Genomic DNA, 23,074 nt, shown 5'->3' with positions numbered 1-23,074 from the left:
ATGCATAGGATGTCTTCCTCCCTGCATATCCCCCAACTAGAATGACAATCTGTCGTCTGTCTCTATCACCAGAATGAGCAGAAGACTAGATCCAGGGCAGAATCCTACCTCAATGTCAAACTCAACTTCTCCTGGTTCACGAACTCGGTTGGGGTCAGAGCAAGGCTTCGCACGGGGCAATTTCCGGGGAAATTCTAGAAAACAATGGAATGCACTTATTATGAAGCTATGATTAGCATTTAAGCCAAATACCCAGAAGAAAAAAATAAGACTAATTTTCTTGGAAGTAATGACCACAGATGACTAATTTAGAGAGGTTAGGGATCAGGTGATAAATAAATCTTTAGAACAAAGGAAACAATGAAGGCCTACAGAACATAGTATAGCAGAATGTCAACAAGCTCAGGCCTAAGGTCTTAAGTCTATTAAGAGGGCCAAAAACAAATATAAAACGGGCAAGGGCTGGGCGTGGTGCCTTGCACCTGTAATCCCAGCACTCTGGGAGGCTGAGGTGGGTGGATCACCTGAGGTCAGGAGTTCCAGACCAGCCTGATCGACATAGTGAAATCCCATCTCTACTAAAAATACAAAATTAGCCAGGCATGGTGGCACATGCCTGTAATCCCAGCTACTCAGGAGGCTGAGGCACGAGAATCACTTGAACCCAGGAGGCGGATGTTATAGTGAGCCAAGATTGCACCATTGCACTCCAGCCTGGGCAACAAGAGCGAAACTCCGTCTCAAAACAAACAAACAAACAAACAAACAAACAAAAGATGGGTAGGGGAGGAAAAAGAAAGAACAGACACACACTTGGTCTTATTATCAGGGTCGCCTTCTCCTTTCCCAATCTCTCGTCAATCTGCAGCTCATCATCTGAATCCAAGTCAAATTCATCTTCTATCACCTGTTCTGCCACCAGTCTAGCCTTGTCTACCTTCTTTGCTATTTTGGTTCGCCGAGATTTGGATAAGCACTTCACCCTTTTCGTACTGAAGGGAAGGAGAACATAAAAACAGTCACTAGCAATATTGTTAGTCGCTAGCAAGACAGCAATTCTCTCTACATTGACCTACGGATTCAATACAATCCCTATCAAAATCCAGCCAGCTTTTTAAATAAAAAGTTGATAGTAAAACATACTTGGACATATAAAGGACCTAACACAGACAAAATAATTTTGAAAAAGAACAATACTGGAGGACTTACACTGTTCAATCCCAAAATTTACTCTAAAGCTATGGTAATCAAGGCAATGTGATATCAGCATACAGACAGACATACAGATCAGTGGAAAAGAACTTTGAGTTCCGAATAAACCCTTAAATTTATGATCAAATGATTTTTGACAAAAGGTGCTAAAGCAGCTCAGTGGGGGAAAGGATGGTTTTTTCAGTAAAAGTTGCTGAGAAAAACGGATACAAAGAAATACATGTGGACCCTTACCTCACATCATATACAAAAATTAATGTAAAATGCATCATAGATCTAAATGTAAAACCTAAAACTATAAAACTAGAGTAAAACACAGAAAAATATCATTATAACCTGGGGTTAAGTAAAATTAAAAATTTTGTATTTCAAAAGAAACCATTAAGAAAATAAAATAAAAGCCACAGACTGAGAGAAAATATTTGGAAATCGTTTATCTGGCAAGGATTTGTATCCAGAATTTTTTTTTTTTTTTTGAGACAGAGTCTTGCTCTGTCGCCCAGGCTGGAGTTCAATGGCGTGATCTCAGCTCACGGCAACCTCTGCCTCCTGGTTCAAGTAATTCTCTTGCCTCGGCAAGACTCCATCTCAAAAAACAAAAAACAAAAAACAAAACTGCATTGATACTTGAAATTTCATAGGAGAGTAGACCTGTGTGTTCTCACCACAAACACACGGTAAGTATGTGAAGTGATGCATATGTTAACTAGCTTTACTGGCATAATCATTTCACAGTATAGACTTTATCAAGTATCACATTGTATACCTTAAATATAGACAATTTTAATTTTTATTTGCTTTTTTTTTTTTCCTTTTTGAGATGGAGTCTTGCTCTGTTGCCTAGGCTGGAGTAGTGGCATGATCTCGGCTCACTGCAACCTCCCGCCTCCTAGGTTCAAGCAGTTCTCCTGTCTCAGCCTCCCAAGTAGCTGGGATTATAGGCGCCCACCACCATGTCTGGCTAATTTTTGTAATTTTAGTACAGACAAGGGTTTCGTCATGTTGGCCAGGCTGGTCTCAAACTCCTAACAAGTGATCCGCCCACCTTGGCCTCCCAAAGTGTTGGGATTACAGGTGTGAGCCACTGTACTGGGCCACAATTTTTATTAAAAAAAAAAAAAAAAAAAAAAAACACATACAATGGGTTTACACTTTACATCCACCAGAATGGCTACAGTCAAAAAGAAAAAAAAAAAAAACAAATGTTGGCCAGTAAGTGAAGAAACTCATGATTGCTGGTTGAAATGAGCATTGCCTTTGTCCAGAACTCAAAAGTGGCTTAGATAATCCTGTTACACATAGACGATATTAACCAATACGAACTGCTGGAAAAAAACCTCATAAACAGTTAAAAAGAAACATGTTTTTGGCAAATCAGTACACTGATACATTCAGCAACTAGTAATTTGGTTAAATTGACTTTCAGTGAATTGGCTGTCATTTAACTGACCTATTTTCTACCTCAGAGGGTTAAGGATTAAATGAGCTCATACAGAGCTTGATCCATGGCAACTGCTCCATGTAGCTAATATTATAAGGTTCTCTCTCAATTTTCACATTAGTAAAATGGGGACACTACTACTTACTTTTGGGGTTGTTGTGAGGATTAAATAAAATAGTGTATATAAACAGCTAAGACAGACTTTGACACAGAGGAGATGCTCAATAAATGACAGCTACGTATGCCCTGGTCTTTTATTAACTTCCAATAATTAAAATTTTCAGCTAGGATGTGGTAGTGCATGTCTGTAGTATAGGCTAACTCAGGAGGCTGAGGCGAGAGAACTGCTCGAGCCTGAGCAATACAGCAAGACCCTGTCTCTAACAATTTTTTTAAAATTTTTAAATAAAATTTTCAAACATGCACAAAAATATAAAAGTATAATTAATTCTCATGTACATATCACTCAGCTAAGTTTCAGCAATTATCAACACAGCCAGTCTTGTTTCATCTACACCTCACTCTCTGCAAAACACAAAGTTTGGAGAGAAGCCCAGACATAGCATCACATCATCTGTAAATATTTCTATACTTTGACTATCTGGGTTCACTTAACAGCTTCTGACGCTGCAGCGGGTAATAGGCAGCAGCACAAGGAGGACTGCTGGGGGTGAGGCAGGGGCAGGAAATGTCTTATTGTACCTTCAATAGCCATTATAGGCTGGACTCCTAGGACTGAATTTTCTCCTGTCCAGGAGACCTATCATGAGTTCTGGACAAAGGCAATATTCAACAGTCTCTCTAATCTTACACTTTAGTAACTGGATTCTCAAACCCCAAGAATAGCTCTGTTGCTTTCAGAATCTGCCCTACTCTCATTCCTTTTTCCCTTATTTTCTACCCAGGTGGGCCCAGATGGACCTGAAGGTAACCTTTTCCTAGAAGGCAGCTATTAAGGCACCTTTGTTGTTTGTGTTCCTACATTGTTGATACTCTGCACCTGGCTCTTGACTGCTGCTGTCTAGTGTTCTGAGTATCTAGAAAATAGCCCTTACTGGCTTTCCCTGCCTCTATGTATTTCAGGGTTTCTGACAATCTTCTTAGATTCTGGTCATGGCCACATCATCGCTATCACCATCTTCATGGAGAATTCTTTTGTCTCTACATCATCATATTTATAAGAACTACCATTTATTAAGTATTAATTATATGGCAGGCCCTGTGGTTAACATTCTACATATATTATCTCATTTAATCCTCCAACAACCCTAAGGTAAGTTTTAACTATAGAATACATATAATGAGGACACTGAAGCTCAGATAGGTTAATTAGTTTGCCAAAGTAGAACAGTGAATATGTGTCACAGGTGGGATTTAAACCTTGGATTGCCTGATTCCCAAGTCCATAATTTTGTTGTAAACAGCTTTTATTTTATTCTTTTAGAACTTGTTCTTTTAAAATTATTTAAAGAAGAGTAAATACTTAAATATTTAAAGAAAAGTAAATATGTGCTCATTGTACAAAATTCAAATGCTACTCAAGTGAAAATTTGCTCTTACCTTCCCTTTTGTACTTTCCAGGGATAACCACTGTTAAAAACTTGGTATAACAAGGCCGGGCACATTGGCTCATGCCTGTAATCCCAGCACTTTGGGAGACTGAGGCGGGCAGATCACTCAAGGCCAGGAGTTTGAGACCAGCTTGGCCAACATGCGGAAACTCTGTCTCTACTAAAAATACAAAAATTAGCTGGGCGTGGTAGCATGCACCTGAAGTCCCAACTATTTGGGAGGCTGAGACATGAGAATCACTTGAACCGAGGGGGCAGAGGTTGCAGTGAGCCGAGATCACACCACTGCACTCCAGCCTGGGTAACAGAGCAAGACTCTTGTCTCCAAAAAAAAAAAAAAAATTGGTGTAACAAGTATAAAATATGTAACTAGGTCAGGCAAGGTGGCTCACACCTGTAATCCCAGCACTTTGGAGGCCAAAGTGGGAAGATCACCTGAGTCTAGGAGTTAGAGCTCAGCCTGGGCAATAACAGAGACCCCATCTCTATTTTTTTAAAAATGTATTTACATATATATATATCACACACACTATTTATTTGCCTAAATATACATACATATCTCTGGAAGGAAACCACTGACATTGGTTGTCCATGGGAAGGTAAACAGGGAAAGAGAGATGGGTGTGAGATTTTTCACTGTGTGCTCTTTCACATTGTTTTTATTTCTAACGCTTGTATATTCCATTTTTAAACCTCCCTCTTCAAAAAATACAAAAGTCTATATATGGCTTTTCCATATGTGCATACATATACACATGTGCATACATGCCCTTTTAAAAGTAAAATGGAACTATTCCTATTATTCTGTAACCTGATTTTAAAAATACACCTTAAACATCTTTCTGTGTCAATATTTAACTGTCTCATTCTTTGTAACGGCTACATGATATTCCATTCTATAGATGTACCATCATTTATCCAGCCCTTACTGATCAACATTTGGATGTTTCCAATTACTATTACAATGGTGCAGTGAACACTGAACATTTATCATTACACACTTGTGTGCAAGGATTTCTATAAACTAAATTCCTAAAAATCTAATCTTAAGTCAAAAGGTACAGAAAAAACTAATGCTTTTAGTAAGTATGCTATACTTACTGCTGCCAGTGGTTCTCTCCCAATGACTTGCTGAAGCTTCTAGAACCGATAAAATCTTTCTCAGGATTGCCAATTCGATTTCAGACCTCTCCCTCTACCCACCTCCAACACCACACCGTGGTTCTCTGAACTAAGCAATGATACATTATATTATCTAAGTATTACCCTAAGTACAGTCCCTCCTACCCATGTCCCAACCCCTAGATTCCAATTCCATGCCCTGTCTCAGTGGCATATTACCACTGACAGTCCCAGTACCTCTGTGCTCCTCCTTCCCACCTCACCTGCCGTTAGACATCAATAGGGCCAATGGGCTCTCATTTCCATCAAGGTCCAAGTCTGGTGAGTCATCATCTGAGTCATTCAAGCAGGCACCAGTGATGTTGAACTGCAGAAGTAGGAAGCTGAGTTGTCACCTGTCTGGGACTCCCATGGGAATCACGATGGCAAGTTCCCTCTGGTTTCAGTGGTTCAGTTCACTGTCAAACCACCTGAGCCAAGGCCTTCTGCTATACTGTCCCCCCACACCCCCACTGATCACAAGAGCAGGAGTTTGAAAATGTGTGGTTGGTTCAGGGGACACCTATCAATCTTGTGAACCACGTTCCCTTAAAAAAGAGGGGGCACATCTTCAGATGCCCATGGAGAGAATCACAATCGTGAAGCAAGATGGAGCCCTGGTGGAGGGCTTTTCTCAAGGATCTGCTCAAGACTACAACCTGACACACGCAATGGTTTCAAATCTCATTCCCATCCCAGCATTTCAAAATTCAGCTAAGTGTTATGTTTTCTGAAAAGAGCTCCTGAAAATCTTCCCTACCCAGAGAGAATTAACCCTCCTCTGTATCTCAGGGTCCCACACACACCCTTGATTGTGGCATTCACAATACTTGATTGCACTCATTTGTTTTTATACCTGTCTTTCTCACTCGCCTGTCAGCCTCTTGAGAGTCACATCCACAGCACCTATCACAGTGCCCAGCATAGAAAAGGTCTCAATAAATGCCTGTTAAATGAGTGGGACTGGTAGCCAAACACCAGGGGGTCTAAGGGACATGGCAGCCAGACAGGATAGCCTGCTTTTTGAAACCCTGCTCTTCCAAGGGACACCCAAAAGGGTTGGGCTGAACCCATGGGCCAGCACCCACCTTTGCTTTCTGGAAAGAGCCTGTCTTCAGTGCCTGATGATTGTATGTGTCCATGAGATTATAGCTCAACTGGCCAGCAGGCCCCAAGGCTGAACTCTCCTTGCCCTTTCGCTCTGCCTTCTTGAAGAGTTCCTTGGGCTTCAGGCCTTTCTTCTTTGAACCATTTTTGGAGGGCAGTGACAGCCTGGACATGGACACTGAAGTGGAATGGGCTGGCCTGGTTAGGGGAATGGAGCCGGCTGGGAAGATCCTCTGCAGCCCAAAGATATTGCTCGTCTTCCCAACGTTCTGTTGGAAGATGTCCTACAAGAGTGTTAGTACATGAGGGGGTTAGAGCTTACTCAAGGGTTCTCTCAACACTAAGAGCAGAGGTCTATTCCTGGTACTGGTGGCACTGCCATGGAAGTGGCTTACAGATGCTCCACATATGCACACCCCAGCTTTTACATGAGTCATCAAGAATTTATTGGGTGGCATTTCTTTACCCAGCCATTGACAAGTAAGAAGACGAGCAAAGCACTACTGTCAAAATTGGAGAGAAAATACTCCACTAAGCAGCTGACATGAAACAGAAAATAATCAAGTACTAATCTGTGTAGTTCAAACTCTAAGGACTACAGGATTTGAGAGAAGGAGAGGTTCTAGTCCTAATTCTGCTACTAGCTAGCTCTGTAACTAGCTCAGGAAAGTTATCTGACCATTTGAGACTGTTTGCTCAGCTGTAAAATTAAAGGATAGACTGGAAAGGTGATTTCTGAAGATGTTCTATGGCTACTTTGAGCTTCTTGGGAGGAGCCCTGAGAATCGGGGGAAGGCAGAAGGCGAATAAAAAGAACAAGTGGAGCCCTAGGCCTCTCACCTTCATCTTATTCAAAGCAGCATATTAGCCTTCCACCTAAGATGTCATTTTTAAAAAAGGATTCCATTGCTTTAAGTAATTTGAAAGCCCATGGACCACATATACTCTATCTCTAAGTCCTCTTCCAACCAGCCCAGAGTTTTGTGGTTTAAGTGGGAGGCGCTGGAGAAAAGGTAGGCCTTTTAACTATCCTGAATGATTTTGACAGATGGGAGTGGAGGAAAATGAGAGGTACGAGGTGGACACTGTAAGCTGTGGTGTAGGCAGTGAAACATGCTGCAAGCAGCGAGGCTAGAAGCACAACTTCCCAGCTCACTTTGACCACCCTTCAGCATGGATGTATATATCCTGGGCACTAAATAAAACTTTACAGCTTCTGAGCTTAAAGGAGTTCTCCTCTGGTGCCTCTGCTACTTCACCATCCCACACCAACTTCTCTCTTTGCTATAAAGTCTACTAATAACAATGGCTCACATTTATTGAGTACTTACTCTGCCAGGCACTGTGCGAGGGGCTCTACATATACTAGCTTTTGATCCTAACAAAATTCTGAAAGGTTAGTGTTATCCTCACTTTACAGATGAGGAAACTGAGGCTCTGAAAGGCTTGCAAGTGACAGAGCAGGAACCAGAACCCAGGTTTCTCTGAATCTCTTACCACTATACCTTACTGCCTCGTGGTATATGCCACCTGTTGAAACATGGCTTTGTAATCATCTTCACCCCGAGAGAACTGTCATTTTGCAGAATGCAGAGACTGAGTCAAAATATTAATAATAACAACAACTACAACTACCACCACCACCCACCACCACGACCCACCATCAGAATTTATTGTGCACTTACTGTGTGCCAAGCACTCTATTTTTGTGCTCAACTCACATTACCTTACCTAATCCTTTTAACAATCCTTGAGTAGGTACAATTATTCCCCATTTTAGAGATGAAGAAACTGAAACTCAAAGAGGTTAACTTTGCTCAGGGTCCTCTACTAGGCTGAGTTCTTTGTGGGCAGGCACTATTTATGTGTTTCAAGAGCCTAGCCCAATGTGCGGCACACTTGAAACACAGTAATAATTATTTGAATAAATGAATTGTGTCTTTGGTAGGGTCTTCCCGACCCTTCCCCTGGGCTCTCATGCTAACTGCAGAGGCCTAACCTGCCACTTGAGCCTCAAGGCCTTTCCAAATGCCTTCTCTTCCCTGCCCCATGCTCCTTACTTCCACCAGGCGGATCTCCCTGGCCAGATCTTTAATGAGCTGTACGGTTCGCACTGTCTCCGGGATCTCATCCTCATGGTCTGGCAGAGCCTGTCAAACAAGAGGCATGAGGAATAAACCCACACATAAAGAGACAACTGATTTTGGACAAATATACCAAGGCAATTCAATGGAGAAAGGGTAGTCTTTTCAACAAATGATTCTGGACCAATTGGATATCCACACGCAAAAAAGAAAAAGAACCTCAATCCATATCTTGCACCATACACACAAACACAAACGTAAAATGGATCATAGACCTAAATGTAAAACCTAAAACTATACACCCTTTAGACCATGCTTGTCCAACCCACTGCCCAGGATGGCTTTGAATGTGACAACACAAATTAGTAAAATTTCTTAAAACATTATGAGACCTTTTTTTTTTTTTTTTTTTTGAGATGGAGTTTCGCTACTCTTGCCCAGGCTGAAGTGCAATGGCACCATCTCGGCTCGCTGCAAGCCCCACCTCCTGGGTTCAAGCGATTCTCCTGCCTCAGCCTCCCCAGTAGCTAGGACTACAGGAGTGAACCACTACACCCAGCTAATTTTTTTTATTTTTAGTAGATACGGGGGTTTCACCATGTTGGCCAGGCTGGTCTTGAACTCCTGACCTCAGGCGATCCACCCGCCTTGGCCTCCAAAGTGCTGGGATTACAGGCACGAGCCACTGCACCCAGCCTATGAGATTTTTTGTGTTTTTTTTCTTTTTTTAAGCTCATCAGCTATTATGTGTGGCCCAAGACAATTCTTCTTCCAATGTGGCCCAGGGAAGCCAAAAGGTTGGAAACCCTTGCTATATTTTATTTACTTCTCACTATTTTTTTGAGACAAGAGTCTTTTCTTACTCTGCCACCCAGGCTAGAGTTCAGTGGTATGGTGGTCTTGGCTCACTGCAACTTTCGCCTCCCAGGTTCAAGCAATTCTTGTGCCTCAGCCTCCCCAGTAGCTGGGATTACAGGCATGTGCCACCATGCCTAGCTAATTTTTGTATTTTTAATAGAGATGGGTTTCGCCATGTTGGCCAGGCTGGTCTCAAATTCCTGACCTCGGGTGATCCACCCGCCTCGGCCTCCCGAAGTGCTGGATTACAGGCGTGAGCCACTGTACCCCGGCTGTAAACTCCTGCTTTAGACAGAGGAGAAGTTCTTTGTGGCCTTCAGTTAGGCAAAGATTTCTTAGATAGGACATAAGCATGGACCAGAAAAGAAAAAAGTTGATCAACTGAACTTGAAAAGCAAAACTTCTTTTTGAAAAACCTGTTTCAGCACCTCTGCTACTTTGTAAGCCACAGACTGAGGGAAAATATTTGTAAAACATCTATCTAAAAAAGACAGTATCAAGAGGTATAAGGAACTAAGTTGTGGGTTTGGGCCACAACTCTCAAAAAAGTCAAGGACCTCAGGGAGATCAGTGGGGACAAACCAGCCTCTCCACTTGTGAGGAAGGAACTCTGTGCTGAGCAGCAACCGGCCCACAGCTAGCTCAACAGCAACCCAGAGCGATCCCTGTTAGTTGTCTCTTTTGTTTGCCCTCTTTTTGAGTACCAAGATTTACATTTTTATGTAGATCTCAAGGTTTTCCTTTGTGACTTTCTTCTACCACTTTTCACTTCATTTCTGTATCCAGAGGGCTGATAGAAAATTCCTCAGCATTTCCTTGTCTCTCATGGTTTAATTCTTTTTTCCTTTAACTCTTTTCATCTATCTGGTGGAATTTATTTTCATGGCTAGGTGGGGAGCTGAGAAACCATCTGACCCAGCTAGATAATCTTATGGCTTCCTCCTTCCCAGACCAGGGTCTCTGGAAAGGTAAGGGAGCAGGTTCCTCCCCTACAAATCATCTGCACTTCACAAGAGTCCTTCCATGAGCATGGGCGTCTCAGAACTATGTTCTACTCTACTCCAGCTCCCACTGATCACTCTGTTTGGGGCCATCCCTTGGTCCCTGGGTCCATCCTGAGTCATGAGTGCTTGGGCCACACCCACCCCCCTTTGGTGTTTTTGGGACACAGTCACTCTAAAGTTCACTCCATGGGAGGGGTCAGAGATGAAACCCAAGGTAGCCACACCTGAGAGGTGTGGAGAACCAGAATCACAGGCTAAGGTCCAGGTATAGGTGAGCCCAGGGAGCAAGGGAAGGCTCAAAATATGAAATCCAAGAATATCTGAGGGGAAGGTTGACAACAGGAACTAAGGAGATTGTACAAGTTAAGCCTGCAGTGCAGTGACCTTTGGTCACAGTATACACAGAAAAGGGAGTATCTAAAGCCTAAGATTACATGTTGACATTTCTTCTTTTCTTAATTTCTTGGTGTGTTCTTTAAATTCAGTATTCTGAAAAGTTAATTCGTTCACATGGGTCAAAAATCAAATATTGGTGCTGAGAAGGAAATTAACAGCTAAAGGCTTACATTAGAAAAGAAAGGCAGGCCAGCTGTGGTGGCTCATGCCTGTAATCCCAGCACTTTGGGAGGCTGAGGTGGATGGATCAGGAGTTTGAGACCAGCCTGGCCAACATGGTGAAACCCCATCTCTATTAAAAATACAAAAATTAGCCAGGCATGGTGGCACATGCCTGTAATCCCAGCTACTCAGGAGGCTGAGGCACGAGAATCACTTGAGCCCGGGAGGCAGAGGCTGCAGTGAGCTGAGATCGTGCCACTGCACTCCAGCCTGGGCAACAGAGCGAGGCTCTGTCTCATAAATAAATTAATTAATTAAATAAAATGATAACGAAAAGCTTCATTCCTACCTTGTCCCTGCCATCAATCCCACCCTGTTCCTGCCATCAATCTCATCATCCCACTCCCACAGGTAACCATTTTCATTAGTTTCTACATCCCAGATCATATAATCAGGCAAGTGTATACTAAGATAATTCTTATTTCCCCCATTTTTACATATAAAGTGGCACACTATACACACGGTTGTGCACCTTTACTTAACAAATTCTGGAGATCTTCCAAATCAGTACATACAGAGCTTTTTTTTTTTTTTTTTTTATAGTTGATTAGTGTTCAGTTGGATAAATGGACACTCGCACATTTCTAAAACCCACTTTGGCAGTATGCATCAAGAGCCTTACATTTTTCCATATATTGATTCAGTAATCGTTCTTCCAGGAATCTATCCTGAAGAAACAATCAAGAAATGAGGGACAAAAACAGACATTTACTTAATGATTCTTTAAAACTATTCCCTCGGCCGGGCGCGGTGGCTCAAGCCTGTAATCCCAGCACTTTGGGAGGCCGAGACGGGTGGATCACGAGGTCAGGAGATCGAGACCATCCTGGCTAACACGGTGAAACCCCGTCTCTACTAAAAAAAAAAAATACAAAAAAACTAGCCGGGCGAGGTGGCGGGCGCCTGTAGTCCCAGCTACACGGGAGGCTGAGGCAGGAGAATGGCATAAACCCGGGAGGCGGAGCTTGCAGTGAGCTGAGAACCGGCCACTGCACTCCAGCCCAGGCGACAGAGCAAGACTCCGTCTCAAAAAAAAAAAAAACGATTCCCTCAAATAAATAAAAAGGAAGCAGCAAAAAGCAAGTAGTTAGGCAAGGATGGTACATTCCTGCAAAAGAATATCACATAACTATCAAATGTTTCTGGAGAACTTTGGTGACACAGGAAAATTAAGATAAACCAATAGATTCAAACACAAAATTGGATACACAGTTGACCTTTAAACAACATGGGTTTGAAATGTATGGGTCCATTTATATGCAGATTTTCTTCTGACTCTGCCATCTGGGACAGCCAAGACCAACCCCTCTCCTTTTTCTTCCTCCTCAGCCTACTCCATGTGAAGACAAGGATAAAGCCCTTTATGAGGATCCACTTCCACTTTATCAACAGTAAACATACGTTTTCAGCTTACTTTATTGTAATACAGTATATAACACAAGTAACACATACAAAATATGTGTTGACTATGTTACTGGTAAGGCTTCTGGTCAACAGTAGGTTGTTAGCAGTTAAGGTTTTAGGGAGGCAAAAGTTATATGTGGATTTCTGATTGCATGGGGGGGGCAGGGTCTGCGCCCCAACCTCCACATTGCTCAAGAGTCAACCACACAGTGTGACAGTAATTATGTTTTTAAAATGCACATAAAAAAGACCAGAAGGAAATGTAGGCAAGTGTTAAATAGTAGTTCCCGCTGAGTGTAAAAATTATAGGCAATAATTTTCCTTCTTTATGCTTTTCCTCATTTTTCTAATTCTCTAGTGTAATGTTGTATTACTTTTTATCATCAGAAAGAAGATTTTAAAATGTAATCTAAGGAATCCTAGCCCAGGCCTCCACTCTACACCCAGGGGCCCACAAGCTTCTCTGGACTCTTCTGTCTCTCCAAAACATCTACCAAATCCAGTCCCTACAAAGGGCAAAATTCCAGAGGAGGTAGAGAAATATGCATATTTACTTCTTTCCTTGTCCAGGCTCTAAAGGCCAAGTTCAAGGCTTTGCCACCATGGACCAGGTAGGAGGCAGGGTGTCTCCTGTTCTCTCGCAAACCTAAAGGAGGAAAGAGGAAAGCAGAGTGTCAACAAAGCCATGCAGGAAAGTGAAGGACTTGGGACTTTTGTTAAGACAACCAGAGAAAATGCTCAAGGTTCTGAGCACCACTGCAGATCTCAGTTCTTCCAATAGTGTTCGTTTACTGAGTATCTACTAAGTGCTAGGAATGTGATATCTGTTATCTCATTTAACCCTTATACCTATCCTGTAAGCAAGGTATTATCTTCATTATACAGCCCAGGAAATTGAGGTTCAGAGAGGCAAAGTCAAGACCAAAGGCACACACCTAGTAAGTGCTAGAGCCATGACTAAAACCATGTGTATTTGAATCTGAGGCTTGTGCCCCTTCCATGACATTACTGTGCCTGTTGGGTTTCAAAATGAGAACACTCAGGAGGACTATGAGTTCTACCTACACAGACTTGAAGGGCCATTAATGTACAAGATGGATTAGCTGTGTTCTGCCTTATGTCAGGAGGCTACTACAAACAGCCAGATTTAGGCGCTATAAATAATATTCTACTGAACCAAGCTGTTTAGAATAAGTAATGAACAGTTAGTCATCCAACATCTGATTGAAAACTTAAGTGACAGTCTAGGTGGCAGAGCAAGAGTATGAGGTATTGGCTATGAGGCTGTACTCACGGCCCCTGAGATTCTTTGTAACTTATCAATACTGATTTCTCCTGGCCAAGTCAACTTGAAGAATCTTAGGCCTAAGTAAGGGACCCATTCTATTCTCGATCACACCAGGGAAGAGGAAACCCAGTAAGTAAACTGGCTTCCAACTGGGCTAACGCCCAGGAACCAAAACAACGATGCCAGGACGGTCAGGACTGGGCCTTATCTCCAGGGGAAGCAGATCCAAGAAACTCTCAGACTATCCAGATTGAGCTTTTTATCTTAACCAGCAGGAAATAGAGATAATTTCACTGTGATCCAATATTCTGTCACACTTGCTAAACAAAAAGGTTAAAATCCATGCCCTGCCATATATTACGCTGAGTAAAAAAGTGAATCTGAGAAGGTCACATACTATATGATTCCATTTATACAGTATTCTTGAAATGACAAAATTCAGCCAGGCGTGGTGGCTCTCACGCCTGTAATCCCAGCACATAGGGAGGCTGAGGCGGGCAGATCACGAGGTTAAGAGATTGAGATCATCCTGGCCAACATGGTGAAACCCTGTCTCTACTAAAAATACAAAAATTAGCTGGACATGGTGGCATGTGCCTATAGTCCCAGCTACTCTGGAGGCTGAGGCAGGAGAATCGCTTGAACCTGGGAGGCGGAGTTTGCAGTGAGCAGAGATTGCACCACTGCACTCCAGCCTGGCGACAGAGCGAGACTCCATCTCAAATAAAAGAAGAAGAAAAAAAAGTACAAAACTAGCCGGGTGGTGGTGGCGGGTGTCTGTAACCCCAGCTACTCAGAAGGCTGAGGTAGGTGAAGCTTGAACCCAGGAGGTGGAAGTTGCAGTGAGCCAAGATCACGCCACTGCACTCCAGCCTGGGTGACAAGAGTGATACTCTGTCTTGGGGAAAAAAAAAAAAAAAGTAATGACAAAATTATAGAAATGGAAAACAGATTAGTGGTTTCCAGAAGTTATGGATGGTACAGGGGAGGACAGTGGGTGAAACTATAAAGGGGTAGCATTGCTGGGTACTGTGGCTCATGCCTGTAACCCCAGCAAAAGGAGTCTGAGGTGGGAGAATCGCTTGAGGCCAGGAGTTTGAGACCAGTCTGGTCAACATAGCAAGACCCTGTTCGTACAAAAAAATTACAAAATTAGCCGGGTGTGGGGGCCCGTGCCTGTAGTCTTAGCTACTCGGCAAACAAAGGCTCCTAGGAGGATTGCCTGAGCCCAGAAGTTTGAAGCTGCAGTGAGCCATGATCACACCACCGCACTCCAGCCTGGGTGACTGAGTGAAATCCTGTCTCAAAATAGACGGGGCTGGGGGCTGGGTGGGTAGCACTAGGGAGATTTTTTTTAAAGCACTAATTATCACTTTTTAAAAACTGAACATATTTAAGGTACACAACATGGTTTTAATTTGCATACTGAGATCTTTCTGGTGATGAAATAGTATCACGTCTTGACTGCGCCACTTACACATACACACACACTCATGCACTCAGGGGAGAGGGGCAAAAAGGACAGTTGGCAAAGGGCTCCATACCACGAAAGATGTCCAGGATGTGCTTTCCCACATACCAACAGATGGTCTCAAAGTTGGGGAATTTGAAGAGGTCTGCTGTGCTCAGCCGCTTCTCAATCTCATAGGCTCTAGAAGGAGGAAACAAAACAACAAAAACAAGGATTCATTTACTGAGCACCTACTATGAATCAGGTATTGTTCTGGATGCTTTGTATCTCTAATCCTCAAAACGACTCTGCAAGATCTGGCTTTATACATTAGGAAACTTGGGCTCAAAGGTTATATAACTTGCCCAAAGTCAAATAACTACTAAGTGCAGAAAAGGTGTTAATCTTCAGCTGAACATGATCAGGAACGAGGAACCATTCCTTTCCGGCTTCTACATTGTACTCCTCACTCTAGCAGACAGGAATGGCCAACATGGAATCACCACAGTTTCAGGACTCACTTGAGCTGCATCTCGATGTTAAGGCTGTGTAAGAAGTTCCCTCCAAAGGCAAGGCAGTCCACAGGCGTCAGCACAGCATGGATCCATCCTGCAGTGTAACAAGGTAAAATCAAAGCTGGCAAAGGGCCTTTCTTCCTCTCGTTATCTCCACTACCTACTCATCTCAAACCCAACTCCTTAAGAGCAGTTAGCCTCCAAACTGGCTCCCCAACACGAGATGTTCTCAAGGTGTGGTCCAGGAATCCTTAGGCTCCCTGAGACTCTTTCAGAGAAGCTGAGATGCCAAAACTATATTCATGAGAATATTATGATGTTCTTTACCTTTTTCACCCTTATTCTCATGGTATACAGTGGCGTTTTCCAGAGGGTACATGATGTGGTATCAAACAGAATGAAAGCAAAAGCAGATCTGGGGATCTAACAATTTTTGATTAACCCAGATATTATAGAGATTTGCAAAGATGTAAAATAATGTCACGCTTCCCACTAAACATTTTTGAAAATAGTTTTCATAAAAAATTTTTATTTATGCTAACATGTAATGGGCTTATAATTATTTTTTAATAAATTAACAAGTATTTTAAAATTTTCTATTTTAATTTATATGGTAAAAATTGATAAATATAAACCACACAATAAAAAGCTCTTCTGGGTCCTTAATTTTTAAGAGTATAAAGGAATCCCAACGGTTTGCAAACCACTGCTCTAGAATAATCTCGTATCTATCCTTCACATCCAATCCTGAGCAATATATCTAAAATATAAATTAGGGTCAGGCGTAGTGGCTCATGCCTGTAATCCCAGCACTTTGGGAGGCCGAGGTGGGCGGGTCACCCAAGGTCAGCAGTTCGAGATCAGCCTGACCAACATGGCAAAACCCCGTCTCTACTAAAAATAGAAAAATTAGCTGGGCATGGTAGCAGGCACCTGTAATCCCAGCTACTCGGGAGGCTGAGGCAGGAGAATCGCTTGAACCTGGGAGGTGGAGGTTGCAGTGAGCCGAGACCACACCATTGCACTCCAGCCTGGGCGACAGGTGTGAGCCACTGCACCCGACCTATATTATTCTTTGTATCTTTTGGTACATCTGAAATATTTCATTAGAAACTAAATAAACAAATAAACCTTCAATGGCCCTCAATCGCCTCTGTGGTAAGTTTAGTCGGCCTACCTTTTCACTTTCATCCACCCCAGCCCTTGCTGTTTAAGCTCTAGTATCCATAAGCTGCTTCACACAGTTTTGGTTTGCTTCCACCTTTCCCTATGTCTGAAATGCCATTCCTGTCTTTCTTTTCTTAGTTAATCCCTACTCACCCTTCTAGTGTCGCTCCCCTAAGATTTTCACAAACCTCTGGGCTAGACTAAGCGCTCTTCTCTGTGCTTCCAAAACTAAGGGTGAATACCTCTATTGGTGCTATTGTGGCTAGATTATACTGAAACAGCCTATCAATCTTTTGTCCTTAGCACTTAGCCCAATGCTAGGGCACACAGTAGACACTCAATGCTTGTGGCACTAAGTAGATTGCACCTGGTGTGTGGGCATTTCTACCAAGATGTAAATTAATTAACTCAAACCGCTAATGGGCAAATTCAATTCATCAGTTACTAAATGCCCAGTATAGAAAAATCATTATGGAATAGACCAGGCAAAGGATTCAAAGATGGATGAATAAATGCCTGGGAACAGAAAACTATAAAAGAGAAAAAGCAGATGTGGGTGGGAGTTGGGTGGGGAGTGAATGACCTGCCTCACCATGTATTAAACATTCTAAAAAACCAATGAAATCGTATCAATAATATTGATAATTGAAGAGAAAAACAGACTTGTAAAACAACAAACAATCCAATATATATAAGACAATATATGGTTAGACAAATACAGAATTATATAACAAGAATTTGAAAAAAAGCATTGTAAGAATACCTTAGTGAGCAATTCCAAACATGCTTGACACAAAAATAGGAAATAGAAATTCTCAGCAAATAAATACACAAGAAACAAAGGAAAATTTTAGGAATGAAATGTACTATATCTGGGCCAGGTGTGGTGGCTCACACCTGTAATCCCAGCACTTTGGGAGGCCGAGGTGGGCCTATCACGAGGTCAGGAGCTCGAGACCAGCCTGACCAGCATGGTGAAACTATCTCTACTAAAAATATAAAAATTAGCCGGGTAAGGTGGTGCGCGCCCGTAATCCAGCTACTTGGAAGGCTGAGGCAGGAGAATCACTGGAACACAGGAGGCAGAGGTTGCAGTGAGCTGAGATCGTGCACTGCACTCCAGCCTGGGTGATAGAGCGAGACACTGTCTCAAAAAAAAAAAAAAAAACTATATCTAAATTAATGCAATGGACAAACTCAACAGAAGAATGGAGACAACAGAAGAAACAGAATAATTCGAAGGCAGAGAAACCGAAATTACCCAATCTGAACTTGAACAGAGAGAAAAAAGACACAGAAAAATAAACTTAAGGACTTGCGGGACTAAGACAAGATACATAACATTCATGTAATCAGAGATCCAGCAGAAGTTAGAGTATGAGTCTAAAAAAGTATTTCAAGAAATAATGGTGGCCTGGCGTGGTAGCTCACACCTGTAATCCCAGTACTTTGAGAGGACAAGGCAGGCAGATCACCTGAGGTGAGGAGTTCAAGACCAGCATGGCCAATATGGTGAAACCCCGTCTCTACTAAAAATACAAAAATTAGCGGGGCATGGTGGCACATGCCTGTAATCCCAGCTACTTGGGAGGCTGAGGCACAAGACTCACTTGAACCCGGGAGGCAGAGGTTGCACTGAGCCAAGATCGTACCACCACACTCCAGCCTGGGCAACAGAGTAAGACTCCCTCTCAAAAAAAAAAAAAGAAAAGAAAAATAATGGCTAAAAATTTCACATATATGGCAAAAGAGATAAACCTACACATTCAAGAAGCTCAGTGAACACATTCAGCATTATAAACCCAAAGAAATCCATGCCAAAAATCACATCATGGCCAACTGCAGAAAACTTAAGAAAAAAAAAAAAATGAAAGTATCAAGAAATGATACATTATCTATTGGGGAAAAACAATTCAAATGATAGCCAAAATCTCATCAGAAACCACAGAGGCCAGAAGGAAACAGCAAAACATTCTTTAGGTGTTGAAAGAAAAGAACTATTAACCCAGAGTTCTATATCCAGAAAAATATCCTTCAGGAATGAAAGAAAAAAAATCAAGACATTTACAGATGGAAAAAAACTAAGAACTTGTCGACAATAGACTTACCCTGAAACTCTAAACACCAGAAAGGAAAACAGAATAGATGAGTAAAAACATGGGTAAATACCACAGAATTTCCTTGAGTTTTCTAAATTATATTCATAGGGAAAGCAAAAATTATAAAACTCTGTGATACAGTTCTCACATACGCAGAGAATAGAAGCCCTCTTGGTGTAGTGGGTAGCACGACAATCTCATAATCAATGTATGAAGAGAAATATTTAAGACAAATACATGGAAAAATGTAAAACATGACTAATTATAGAAAAATGTGAGGATAAAGGGATGTAAAAAGAGGTAAGGTTTTGGGCCCAGTGTGGTGACTCATGCCTATAATCTCAGCACTTTAGGAAGCCAAGATGGGTGGATCACTTGAGCTCAGGAGTTCAAGACCAGCCTGGGCAACATGGCAAAACCCCATCTCCACTAAAACTAAAAAAATTTTAAAAAATCAGCCAGACATGGTAGTGTACATCTGTGGTCCCAGCAACTTGGGAGGCTGAGGTGGGAGGATTGCTTGAGCTCGGGAGGTCAAGGCTGTGGTGAGCTGTCATCTTACCACTGCATTACAACCTGGGTGACAGAATGAGATTCTGTCTCAGAAAAAAGAGGTAAGGTTTCAACCCTTCCCTCAAACAGGTAATATGTAAATACTAGTAGACTGTGATATGCTATGTATATATAAAGTAATAATTAGAGCAAACACTAAAAAATAACTAGAAAACCTGTATGAAAGCTGAACCAAAAAATTCTTATGAAAATTCATGGGACTGGCTGGGCCCTATGGCTGACGCCTGTAATCCCAGCACTTTGGAGACTGAGGCAGGTGGATCACCTGAGGTCTGGAGTTCGAGACCAGTCGAGTCAACATGGTGAAACCCCGTCTCTACTAAAAATACAAAAAAATTAGCCGGGCATGGTGACGGGTGCCTGTAATCCCAGCTACTCGGGAGGCTGAGGCAGAAGAATCGCTTGAACCCAGGAGGCAGAGTTGCAGTAAGCTGAGACCGCACCATTGCACTCCAGCACGAGCAACAAGAACAAAACTTCATCTCAAAAAAAAAAAAAAAAAAAATTCAAGGGGCTAAATAATACTGAAAAGAAAAAGTTGGAGCACTGGCACTTCCCAATTTCAAAACTTACTACAAATGTACAATAATCGAGATGGCATAACACTGTTAGAAGGATTGATAGAATAGAATTCAAGGACCAGAAATAAACCCCCATCTTTGGTCAACAGATTTTTGACACAGGTGTCAAGACAATTCAATGGGGAAAGAACAGTCTTTTCAAAAGGTTCTGGGACAACTAGATAACTACATACAAAACAAAGAAATTGGACCCTTACCTCATACCATATACAAAAATTAAAAAATGGATGAAAGATCTAAATGTAAGAACTAAAACTATAAAATGCTTAGAAGAAAACTTAGGCATAAATCTTCATGAACTTGAATTAAGCAAGTCTCTTAGACACCAAAAGCATAAGCAAATAAAGAAAAAATAAATTGGACATCAAAATTTGTAACTTTTGTCCTTCACAGGACACTATCAAAAAAGTGACAAGACAGTCCCAAGAATGAGAGAAAATGTTGCAAATCATTTATCTGGTAAAAGTCTAGTATCCAAAGTATATAAATTCTTATAACTCGACAATGAAAAGACAATCTAATTAAAGAATGGGCAAAAGATTTAAATAGCTATTTCTCAAAAAAAAATCTATACAAGTGCCCAATGAACATGTAGAAAGATGTTCAACATCAAAGGTCATCCAGAAAACAGAAATCAAAACCTCAATGAGATACCATTCTACACCCATTAGGATGGCTACAATCATAAAGAGACAGCAATAAGCACTGGAGGAAGATGTGAAGAAACTGAAATTCTCATACATTACTGTTGAGAATATAAAATGGTGCATGCAGCTGCTTTGAAAAGTTTGTCAGTTCCTCAAAAAGTTAAACACAGAGTTACCATATGACTCAGCAATTCCCCTCCTCGATATATACCCAAGAAGAAATGAAAACACATGTTCGCACAATAACTCGTACATGAATGTTCATAGCAACACTATTCATAACAGCCAAAAAGTGCAAAACAACTCAAATGTCTATCAACTGACTAATGGATAAACAAAATGTGGCATATCCACACCACAGAATACTACTCAGCTGTTAAAAAGAATGAAGTGGCCAGTGCAGTGGCTCACGCCTATAATCCCAGCATTTTGGGAGGCTGAGACGGACAGATCACGTGGTCAGCAGATCGAGACCATCCTGGCCAACACGGTAAAACCCTGTCTCTACTAAAAATACAAAAATTAGCTGGGCATGGTGGCGCGTGCCTGTAGTCCTGGCTACTTGGGAGGCTGAGGCAAGAGAATCGCTTGAACCCGGGAGGCAGAGGTTGCAGTGAGTGGAGATCGCCGTCACTGCACTCCAGCCTGGCAACAGAGTGATATGCGATACTCCGTCTCAAAGAAAAAAACAGAAGTGCTGGCTGGGGAGCGGGAGTGGCTCACACCTGTAATACCAGCACTTTGGGAGGCCTAGGTAAGTGGATCACCTGAAGTCAGGAGTTCGAGACCAGCCTGGCCAATATGGTGAAACCCCATCTCTACTAAAAATACAAAAATTACCCAGGCAGTGGTGGCAGGTGCCTGTAATCCCAGCTATTCGGGAGTCTGAGGCAGGAGAATCGCTTCAGCTTGCAAGGTAGAGGTTGCAGTGAGCCAAGATCATGCCACTGCACTCCAGCCTGGACATACTGATAAATGCTATAACATGGATGATTCTTGAAAACATTATGAGTGAAAGAAGCTAGACACAAAAAACAACATATTATAACATTCCATTTATGAGAAACATTCAGAAGGGGAAATCCATATACAAATGAAGTTAAAAACGGGTTGTCAAGGGCTGGCGGACAAATGAATAAAGAGCGACTGCTAATGAGAATAGGGTTTCTTTTTAAAACAATGAACATTTGGGCCAGGCGCAGTGGCTCACGCCTGTAATCCCAACACTTTGGGAGGCTGAGGCGGGTGGATCACCTGAGGTCAGGAGTTCAAGACCAGCTTGGCCAACATGGTGAAATCCCATTGCTATTAAAAACGCAAAAATTAGCTAGGCGTGGTGGCACAAGCCTGTAGTCCCAGCTACTCGGGACGCTGAGGCAGGAGAATCACTTGAACCCGGGAGGCAGAGGTTGCAGTAAGCCGAGATCATGCCACTGCACTCCAGCCTGGACAAAAGAGTGACTCCATCTCAAAAAATAAATAAATAAAATAATGAACATTCTCTGGTATTAGATAGCAGTGATATACAACCTTGTAAATATATAAAGAACTCAATTGTACCCTTTAAAATGGTAAATTTTACAATATATAAGATGTATCTTAATTTTTCAAAAGCTCATTTAACTTAATGAAAATACAACATATCAATATTTGTGTGACACACCCACATCAATGCTGAGAGGGAAATTTAGGGAAAGTCTGAAATCAATAAACTAAGCTCTCATCTCAAGACTACAAAAAGAGCAAAATAAACCAAAAGCAAGCAGAGGGAAGGAAAAATAAAGATAAAAGCAGAAATCAATACAACTGAAAACAAAAAGACAACAGAGAAAAATCAATAAAACAAAAAGTGGGCCAGGTGTGGTGGCTCACCCCTGTAATCCCAGCACTTTGGGAGGTCGAGGCAGGCAGATCACGAGGTCAGGAGATCCAGACCATCCTGGCCAACATGGTGAAACCGCAACTCTACCCACAACACAAAAATTAGCCATGCGTGGCGGCCAGCGCCTGTAATCCCAGCTACTCGGGAGGCTGAGGCAAGAGAATCACCTGAACTTGGGAGGCAGAGGTTGCAGTGAGCTGGGATCGGGATCGCACCACTACACTTCAGCCTGGGTGACAGAGTGAGACTCTGTCTTAAAAAAAAAAAAAAAAAAAAAAAAAAAGTGGCTCTTTGGAAAGATCAATAAAAATTGACCAATCTGTAGAAGACTGACACAAATAAAAGAGAAAGCACAAATAACTAATGTCAGGAATGATACAAAGAATACCACTAGAGACTTGGAAGACATCAA

General features: G+C 42.0%; 1 protein-coding gene across 8 annotated transcripts in view; it reads right to left on the bottom strand.

Annotated features, from left to right (window-relative positions):
- Positions 1 to 23,074, bottom strand: part of PHF8 (PHD finger protein 8) — a 118,292-nt gene that overhangs the window by 56,860 nt on the left and 38,358 nt on the right. For 4 of the 8 annotated variants that reach the window (XM_033202020.1, XM_033202021.1, XM_033202017.1 and 1 more), the window contains exons 9-17: positions 15,720 to 15,807; positions 15,293 to 15,399; positions 13,015 to 13,106; positions 8,553 to 8,642; positions 6,474 to 6,776; positions 5,610 to 5,713; positions 5,326 to 5,364; positions 814 to 992; positions 109 to 194 (exon numbers count right to left, since the gene is read on the bottom strand). In XM_033202020.1, coding sequence (XP_033057911.1) covers positions 109 to 194; positions 814 to 992; positions 5,326 to 5,364; positions 5,610 to 5,713; positions 6,474 to 6,776; positions 8,553 to 8,642; positions 13,015 to 13,106; positions 15,293 to 15,399; positions 15,720 to 15,807 — 1,088 coding nt within the window. The remainder of the gene's footprint in view (positions 1 to 108; positions 195 to 813; positions 993 to 5,325; positions 5,365 to 5,609; positions 5,714 to 6,473; positions 6,777 to 8,552; positions 8,643 to 13,014; positions 13,107 to 15,292; positions 15,400 to 15,719; positions 15,808 to 23,074) is intronic. The other 4 variants (XM_033202022.1, XM_033202019.1, XM_033202024.1 and 1 more) reach the window with 2 other exon arrangements.

The sequence above is a fragment of the Trachypithecus francoisi genome, unplaced genomic scaffold, assembly GCF_009764315.1.
Source record: "Trachypithecus francoisi isolate TF-2019V2 unplaced genomic scaffold, Tfra_2.0 Lachesis_group6, whole genome shotgun sequence".
Classification (NCBI taxonomy): domain Eukaryota; kingdom Metazoa; phylum Chordata; class Mammalia; order Primates; family Cercopithecidae; genus Trachypithecus; species Trachypithecus francoisi.
The sequence above is the reverse complement of the archived record's forward strand: the minus strand, read 5'-3'. Positions and strand labels throughout refer to the sequence as shown.